Source organism: Phaethon lepturus, unplaced genomic scaffold (assembly GCF_000687285.1).
Source record: "Phaethon lepturus isolate BGI_N335 unplaced genomic scaffold, ASM68728v1 Scaffold54601, whole genome shotgun sequence".
Taxonomy (NCBI): Eukaryota; Metazoa; Chordata; class Aves; order Phaethontiformes; family Phaethontidae; genus Phaethon; species Phaethon lepturus.
Genome location: NW_010519470.1, coordinates 10,589 through 19,826, shown reverse-complemented (window position 1 = coordinate 19,826; position 9,238 = coordinate 10,589). Strand labels below are relative to the sequence as shown.

At 43.1% G+C, this 9,238-nt stretch overlaps 1 protein-coding gene across 1 annotated transcript; it reads right to left on the bottom strand.

Moving 5' to 3' along the window:
• Positions 1 to 1,534: 1,534 nt before the first annotated feature.
• Positions 1,535 to 7,236, bottom strand: ANXA4 (annexin A4). Its single transcript, XM_010297040.1, has 12 exons — positions 7,198 to 7,236; positions 6,193 to 6,268; positions 5,686 to 5,780; positions 5,293 to 5,406; positions 5,024 to 5,114; positions 4,464 to 4,543; positions 4,037 to 4,093; positions 3,479 to 3,572; positions 2,855 to 2,950; positions 2,368 to 2,426; positions 1,909 to 2,031; positions 1,535 to 1,636 (listed from the first exon to the last, which is right to left on the bottom strand). Exons 1-12 carry the CDS (start codon positions 7,198 to 7,200, stop codon positions 1,577 to 1,579), a joined length of 948 nt encoding a protein of 315 aa, XP_010295342.1. The 5' UTR covers positions 7,201 to 7,236; the 3' UTR covers positions 1,535 to 1,576.
• Positions 7,237 to 9,238: the final 2,002 nt, after the last annotated feature.

Genomic DNA, 9,238 nt, shown 5'->3' with positions numbered 1-9,238 from the left:
CTTGAAAGGTCCCTTCCACCCCAAAGATTCTGTGTTTCACAGGGCCCAGGCACCCCACGCTGAAAGACATCTCCCCACTTGGCTGGTGTGTGGAGGACCACACTTAGGAGAAAAAAAACCCTGTGGAGCACACACAAAAACCCACAGGACACAGTTAATTCACCATTACTTTTCCCAGAATATACAGTCATGGCAGAAGGTATGGAAATTAATTCTTTATTCATTTTTTAAAGTCAGCAATGTAACATGAGGCATTTAAACACAAAACTAAGCCTGAGTGCATCTGTTAGCCTGTTGTACAGGGTAAGACAATTTTTCTTTCACTGAACAGAATGCTTCAGTAGAAGTGGAAAAAGCTCTGCCACCTCTCCCACCAAAACTAAGGAATGTATCTCCAATTACAGCACAAAGAGCAAGAAAGAAAATTATTTTATCTGAGGCCACACAAGTATCTCCTATGCAAGACAACAATAGCCTTATTCAGAAGAAAATGTGTGACAGAATTGGGTGTAGACCATATTGGTATTTGTGCCTTCAAATACTAACCTCAGTCTGATGCCTTTCAAACAGGATTATATACCAACAGCTAAACAGAAAAAATAATTGCTAAGCCAAAAAAGAACATTTTTGTAGTGAAAACAACACTCAGCTTAACAGGCAGTGTGTAGGGTCTGGGGGAAGAGAAGTCTCTTCCAGAGGTTGGCGTGGCAGTCCAAGTCAGGCATAGGCACAAAACCTGGCCCCTCTAACAGAAGCGTTACACAGGGCTCCGACCAGCCAGCGCTGGTGAGATTTGGTGAGCTACGCCAGTCCAAGGCAACCCTGTCTAAGGCATCAGGTGGTGCTGACGAGATGCATTTTTAGGGACAGGTCATTCCTTAAAAGGCACAGTTCTAATGACATCACTTTATCCAGAGGAAGGGTTTGTAATATAACTCCCACAAGTCAAGGAAGACAGACCAAGAATACAGGGCTGGCCTGTAACCAGGGCAGCAAGAGTTTTTTTCTGATGTCACCAGTGACATCTTCCCTACCTACAGATCTATAGGCAACGTATATATAAAGTGCAGCAAAGCTGTTAATGCTCCACACTAACAGAGGGCAAGTTAAGATCTAAACATGCTTGTATTTTAGATGATTGATTTCTTTGTGTTTTAATTACCTTGCAAAAACTGACGCAAGCCTACATTCTGCACTCTCCACGTATTGATGAGATTAATTTTTCCCTGTGCAGCCTCTGACATTCTGCATCCGAGTTTGCTTCAGTTGGTAAGTTTGCTGGTGCAAAACAGCAAGGGGACAGCTTGTCAGGAAGCAACTTAGATTTTATATATTTCATTGCAGCATTCTGTTTAAGATGGGCTTTACTAGCCCAATTAGTAGACGGATGGGTGCTCAAGGCATAAAAGCATATCAAAAGGGTCAACCGGAATGGCCATTATCTAACCAGAGCATTAACTAACCTAAGTCAATACTCATATTAATATGATTAATAAGATATTTTGGAAAAATTAAAAAGAAAGAAATCCTTATGATCAGCTGCTTCCCATTACCCAGGCAGTACACCAGGCATCCTTTAATCCTCCCCACCACAGAGTCTGAGCAGAACTTTCCTATAGTCTCCTGAGCAGTCTCCCTAGAGAGAAAGGGGGGAAAAAAAAGATCACAAGTAGTTTTACAGCTCCATACAAGGCTGCATTCTTTCCAGCATATATGGTTTGTTGTAGGGTTTGTATCCTCTTTGACAATTTAGGAACTAAGAACATTTAGGAACATTTTCAGTACATAAATGTAAAGTCTCCTTAATTCCAGCTCCTCTAAAATATGCAATAGGTGTCAAATGGGGGCCTGTGTCCTTTAAGCTGCTTAGTAAATCCAGCTCTTTGTTTCTAACACTGAAAAGCTTACCTTAATGAAGGAGTAGAGCGATTTCCCATACATGGTCAGGAATTCCCTTCTGATATCCAGCATATCTATTTCAGAGCGGGACACCATCACTCGGATCAGCGTGTTGTCATCTGTTCCCAAGCCCTAAAGAGAGAAACCAACCATGTACAACTACAAAGCCTTTTGGATATATCAGTGACAGACACAAAGGTTTTATCACTTGGTCTTCTGTGGGATGTGTTCCTAATCAGAGCATTTTTGCATTAGTGGAGTGATCCACTAGCAGCTCGCTGCCAGGTAAGAATATTGCTCTGAGCTTCCTGAGGGAAGAGAGGTCCATATAAAAGCTCAGACTTCGTTTCCCCCCCCCCAGTTAATGGCATAGTTTATCTAATGATTGCTGTCATACTACTGACTCGAGCATGGAAAGGCAACAGGGAAATAAAAAATAACAATCATTTCACACCAAAACCTCTTTACCTTCATGGATTTATACAATCTTTCAGCAAAATATGCAGGTTTATTTCGCATGCATTTTACTGTAAGGGAAACAAGAACATGAGAATTAAGGTCAATAAAAACTGAAGGAGAAGGTCTTCCAAACCTTTACAACACTTTCTCAGTGAAGGTGTTTATTCTGTAAAGATGCAATGCGGGGTCAACAAACAGCAGATGTCCATAGTGACCGACCTGCTGTAAATTGATGTCTCTGTGCCCAGTGCCCAGTAATATTTTCTTTAGCACTTCCTGACAGCAAATGTAAGCTACCAAAGCGTCACTTGGGAAAGTAAACAATATCATAAAGTACAGAGCTTTTTCACCCAATTGTATCTGCAAAGAGTAAAACACTATGGCTTGCAAACAGTATCTGCCTCCTGAAGCTGTATAAACAGCCAGCCAGAGCAAGATACAATATCTCCATTTATTTAATTACTGTGTAGACAAAGTTTAAAAGCAGGGCACTCACCCACAGCTAACAAAGCATCTTCGAGGTCTCCTGACATCTCGGATTTAATGCTGTCTGTTATGTCCTTATTAGCAATCCCTCTGTATGCATCAAAAACTAGGAGGAAGAGTCAGTGATAAAAAGAGCGAGTGAGATGCTTCAGGGCATACAATGTGTAAGCCACCAAGGATCACTTTGCAAGATCAAGCTTCTCATACTCTGCATGAATATGGTACCATTGCTGTGACATTATAAGCTAAATCAGGGCTGTCCCACAGAAATAATTCATTTTAATTATGAACTGTCTTGCTAATTGGCCCACCACTGCTGCTAGCATTTTCAAGAACTGATAGATAATGATGGCAGTTTAAATGCCTAGCTTCTTTTCCCTCTCTGCCCCAATGGGAGTCACACTTCATTATCGCCAATTTACAGGCTGGAGCAAGCTGCACTGATGTTTTTCTCAAGTCCCTTTTTGTCTCAGGAGGGAATAAAATGGTCTTAAAGAATTAAATGCGACTGGGCTCTAGGATACCTGCCGTCTCAGGAAAAGTTCACAATCAGTTAATGAACAAGTACAAAGCTCCTACAAAAGTATTGTGCTCAAACAAGGAAAAATATCCAGGACATCATGGAGGGTCCTACCTCTTAATAGGTGGCATCTGTTCCGTGTACAGAGGATGGCCATAAATTGAACCTCATCTGTTCCCCATTTCTTCTCCCCAGCTTCATACAGGCACTTGAAGACATTATGAACAGACAAAGTAAGGCTAATTGAGAAGATCAGGTGCACATAACACGAGACTTTTACTTCCTTGGTGCTTGAGGACTGCTGACCTGTGGTTTGTCTAGAGCACAGATACTTTCCAACAAATACTAACCAAGCACAGCAACTCTCAACCGAAATGTCATCTCCCCTCCCCAAATACCCAGCCTGTCTAGAGATCTCTCATCACAGAGTTGCAAAGGAGGCTAGAACGATTACACCCATTTCACCTGTGGAGTCAGAACAGTGAAGAGGCTTATCTAAGGGTCAAAACTGAGACTAGAGCCCAGGTCTCCACCTAGGGTGCTGCTGTCTAGCATAGCTTCAGGCTTACTGTTCTACCTTGAAAATAATGAAGTCTAGAAAAAGCAGGGATTCACCCTGCATCACATGTACAAGAACAGGCAATTCTTGCAAGGAAGCAAATTGCTACACACCTGAGCATCTTGCTGAGCAAGGGCTTCATCCACATACATTCCTTCATCTCTGTTTCCCTGCAGAGACACAAGGATGAACAACTCATTTCACCAGAGCAACTAATGGAAGCAAGTCCTGCAAATCCCCCATTCAAAACCAGTTACTGGAGATGCATAATGGGATCCTTAAAATTGAACAGTAGCTTACAAATACAGCAAAATATGGCTCAGATGTGATTTGTACTTTCAAAAAATGAGAGCAATCCACTTAACTGGGCCAGTTTAAAAAAAGCACATGGTGTTAATGCACGGCCAGAGTCAGACTCCTCTCCCTGGAGAAGCTGAGTGTGAAATACAGGTGAGGTGAAATGCAAGGTAAGTGAAATAAAAGTTGGTCTGAAACACCTCATCACTGATGTGAGCCCCATTTCCCTTAGCTTGGATTTACCGTTGCGAGGGACACGAGGACTCTTCGAAACATAGAAGACGTGTCAGAGACAATGTCCTCCTCGAGGGTACGGCCATATTCTAGGAAGAGCACACAACGACATCTGTTAGTAATAGGTCCACCACCTGGACAGTGTCCACAGCATTTGTCAGCTGTAAGCTAGGTAAGTATATAACTGTGCTTAGGGCTCTAAACATCATCATAGCAGTCCAGCCATCATATTTAGTCCTACAGAGCAAAATTAAGCAGCACAGCCAGTATAAAACTGGCAATAGATCCACAGATGGACAGACATCCAACTGATAGACATTACCCCATTCCATTTTATTTACACCGATTCAATTTCTGGGTGAAATTCTACCCCCTGAGGCTGTTAACAGTCCTGCTGTTGACACCTGTTTAACTCGGAGGTTCTCTTTGGACAAATAGCAATAGTTGTATTGGCTGATTTGTCACATTTAAAGGCTAACAGACCGCTCTCCTTCCTCTTCGCATGTCGTGCATACACACAAGTGAGTTTTCAGTCAGTATGATAAAGGCTTGCTGTTTGCACTACTTACGAAGTTTGTAGTTCTCATTAATGCGCCGAATCTCTTCGTTTGTGCGAGAAGCCAGAATTTCAATCAGGCAACCTTCATCTGTTCCTGCACCCTAGGGAATTGCAAAGACAAGATCCAAGATTATAATGACAACTGTTTTGATGTGTAACTAGGATTTTTTTTTAAATTATATATGTTAATAATATGAAATTAACAATAAATGTATAATTGTGCTATATCGTGCTAAACTGACCGGAACTTAAGTAACAAAAAAAGGAAGATTTCCGAACCTTCATAGCCCTCCTCAGTTCATGCACGTCGTACATGGTGGTAGGAGTCATCATACCAATGATCACCCTTTCAAAGTTCCCACTCAGCTCAGACTTCAAGTCATCAATCAAATCCTAGAAGACGGAGAGAGAAGAAAGGAGTTGGGAGAAGATACGGCCTTTGAGAACAGAAAGAACTCACTCATCACTTTTCTTCATGTTCCAACCCTCCTTGGATGAACAGTTGCTCTGAAGTGAACAAGACCAAAATAAACTTGGCCAGGGAAAGCTTGTGCTAATCTTACTGTCGTGGAGGCTAGGATGTTGTTCACATTTCACCCAAGCGATATAACCCAAAAATTGCCTGCATCTCCCAGTTAAAGCCACAGCCACTAATCTCTGAAGACCACCTACCCTGCCAATACTGCTTTTATAGGTGATCAGAACTTGCTGACGTTGGGAAACGTTTAGTTTGGTCAAGATCTCGATGATGGCATCTTCATCCGTGCCTGGAAGAAACCAATGGAAACCAGTCAGGCTGCTTGCACAAGAACCAGAAGCATGCTCTGGTCCTGTCCAGAGTGTGCCATTAGCCATCTTCTGTTCCTTACACAACCTGGTGCTCAACAGCACTGGGGATGAGATGAACATACAGAAGTGCCTCAACTCAGCCAGCGGCATGGCACTACCACACTGCAGGAGAGACAAGAGCCTGACTAAGGATGTTTTTGTGGCCAAGACGTGGATTTCAAGTTGGGTTCCAGTCTCAGTCTGATCCAGTCACTCAGTTCCCGTCAGTGCCCTCACAGGGCAGTGGGGCAATGCAAATGGCTAAACTTCCCCTCTAACAAACCGCCAGACAAAACATTCCCAATACTCGGGGGAAAAAAAGGGTTTAACAGTGGAGGGAGACCAACTTACCAAATCCCTTCATAGCCTTCCTTAGCGCCTGTGCTTCTTGCTCAGCACTGAAACTTGAGACCCCCTTGATTGTTGCCTAAGCCCACAGAAGAGGAGTTATACCAAAGGCAGGTCAAAGTGATACATACATACATACAGTAGAGTTGTATTAAAAAAAATAATTCAAAAGATGGAAACACAGTGATAAAGTCCACCCACCAAACATGAATGATTTTACATCAGGCTTCCCTCCTATCCTAAAGAGAAACAGTTTCTTCTAGAGGGACTTCCCAGCCACATAAGCTTACTTCTTAAAGTAAGCCATAGGGACACAACTAAAAGAAGAAAATATCTTCATATAGCTGCCCATGGAGTACCTCATTTCCAATTAAATAATGGCAGGCAGCCCAACACCTCTGTTCAGTCCAGCTGGGGCTTCTTCCCAGCAGTTTTCCAAGTAAATCATAGATTAAGCTATTCCCGAAGCCCTATTCCTGACTTCTCTAAGAGCAGCCACGGACCATCACTCTGTAAAATAATGCATCAGGAAGCGCAATGTTTTGCTCAAAGCAGTGATTTACAAACAGGTTTCTCCTGTCTCTTGTCCAGTGCCATTTCTCTGGGACTACACTGTCTCTTACAAAGCTCTCCCTGTTCCCATGAAAATCATCAGCAAAACACTGCTTAACATTTGTGTAGGTTAAGCTTTCTGAAATGGGCACAGCAATAACTACCATATAAATGGATACCTTGCAGATTGAACCTATAAAGAATAATATGCCCAGGAAGTTTATGCTCTTTGAACTAACACCTGATTGAATTTTCCATTAACTCCCCAAATGGAAAAGCCCATATGTGTGGGTCATTCTCCTCCTAGTATGAGGAAGCAGAGAGAAGCGGTAAACTCCCCCCCGTAAAGGGACAATGACAGTGTTCTTCCTGCTGTGTCCTTATCTGAGCTACACTCCCCACGTTTATCTGATCGAATGCTTCGCACGGCATGGTACAGAAAACATGCACACTCACCATCGTTCCTGTATTTGGTCAATCTGTTATTGTCTGAGTCCCCAGGCAGTTAGACAACTGTAATAAAAACCAGAGGAAGTGTTAGTTTTCTAGCAAATAATTAATAGAATATACCTACCCTTGTCATTTAATGGGGCTGGTTAAGTAACCATCTAATTTCTCTGAGGCCAAGCAACACTTGAACAGCCCTACTGAACACCCATTGCAGCATCCCTGAGTTTCCAGTCCTGCTTCGTACCCAACGAAGAAAGATTGGTTTGCAACAGCATATGGCCGGGGCATTCACCCTGGTTCAAAGAGGGATGTGGTGCACAAGCAGATGATTAGCACTAGTAATTTAAGAAATTTCTTTTCTATTGTTAGCGTGACAGCCTGGCTGAGGCTACAAGGAGAAGCAGACAATGTTGTCCTGGGAGCAAAGAAAATAGACTTGATTCCATGCCCTTCAAAACACACGCTTTGACCTTGCCAGATGAGAGCCTGATGGTGAATTAGGGTGAGGGTTCCTGCACAGTCCTAACTGCCCGCACAGATGCTCCCTGGGAGGCAGAGACAGCATCGAGGTGTAGATGAGCACGCAAAGGATAACCTCACTCAAAGACTGGGACAGTTGAATTATTGTCCCTGTTACTTAAAATCTGCCGTATTCAACATCTCCTCAGGTTGGTGCAATGTGTAATTCTGTGTACAACTGCAGTTTTAACTGACTGTTAAAACTCTCAAGAAACAAAGCTTGTTTGCCATTTTCCCAGGGTTTATTTTTTCTGCTCCTAATTTTGGTTTCATGCATAGGGCCTATACATGAACAAACACAAAGTATTTTCCCATATGCCTGGTCAGTTGACCGGATGACAGGTACTAGGACAAGGTTCGCTTCCCTGTAGCTCAAGTTCAACACAGCATGAGCTGAGGTTCTCACATCAAAGCCCTTAAGTAGAAGCAGTGATGCCAGCAGCTGACGACATCTCTCCCTAATCCCGCTCATGGTGCTTAATCACTGCTATCAGTGAGCCCGGACAGTTGTGCAAGAACAGGAGTGTCTTTGTTCACGCTTCACATGACTCTTACAAATCTGGAATACCATCGGAGGATGCTGTTCAGGCAAGTTAACTTTCAGTCTGACATTTGCCACAGATGTGTTACAGGCACTCCTGAATGCCCTCCAGGTCATGTGTATGTTATTACAACCTCTGCAATCAGGCAACATATGGAAAATTGTTAGTATTGCGTTTGCTTTCTTTCATTTGATTATGGATTTCAGTGGTCAAATTATGACCTACACCTCAGAAAAGTCATCTTTGCTCTTCTCTAATCTTTTACAGAAATATAAAGCCAACTTTTTTATTTGCTTTAACCAGACACTAAATAATGGCTTCGAATGTCACATATGTTTTTCTGATGCAGTTTTGTCATTCAGTTGGTTTGTACACAAAAGCAGGAATATTAGACAGGCTGGTTCAACAAGTCGGTTAGAGGGCAAAAGAAAGAACAATAAACAAGGAAAAGGGGGTGGGAGACAGGAAAATTCGGAGTGCAAATGAGCTGGCAGAAAAAAAGCAAAAGTTGAGGAAAGGATGAATCCAGGAAACTGGATTCAGGGCAAAGGCTCCTGAAATATCAAATTACAACAGAAATGTCACATTGAATATTGACTGTAAAATTCCGATTTCATCATCCATCTTAAACGTCACTGGGAATATAAAGAGTAGAGCACCGCAGAAGGCAGCAGTGCTAACCCCAGTGTGCGCTCTGCGGACACTGGTTTGTTCCCAGTGTATTTCTGTGTGTGCTGCCACAAGACATGAACCGCTGACGTTACAGGTGGAAGCGCTTGGCAGTTCAACCGGGTTAGAATCATAGAACCATAGAATAGTTTGGGTGGGACCTTTCAAGGCCATCTAGCCCAATCCCCCCCAGTGCCCAGGGACATCCCCAACCAGAGCAGGGTGCTCAGAGCCCCGTCCAGCCTGACCTGGGGTGTTCCCAGGGATGGGGCATCCACCACCTCTCTGGGCAACCCGGGACGGGGTTTCACCACCCT

Bases quoted from the DNA above. Each gene is read 5' to 3' on its own strand.
- ANXA4 (XM_010297040.1), bottom strand. The intron at 4,544-5,023 runs GTAAGTAGTGCA...TGCTCTTCCTAG, and splicing joins TAATGAGAACTACAAACTTC to AATATGGCCGTACCCTCGAG. The intron at 2,951-3,478 runs GTAGGACCCTCC...TCTTCCTCCTAG, and splicing joins CAGATGCCACCTATTAAGAG to TTTTTGATGCATACAGAGGG.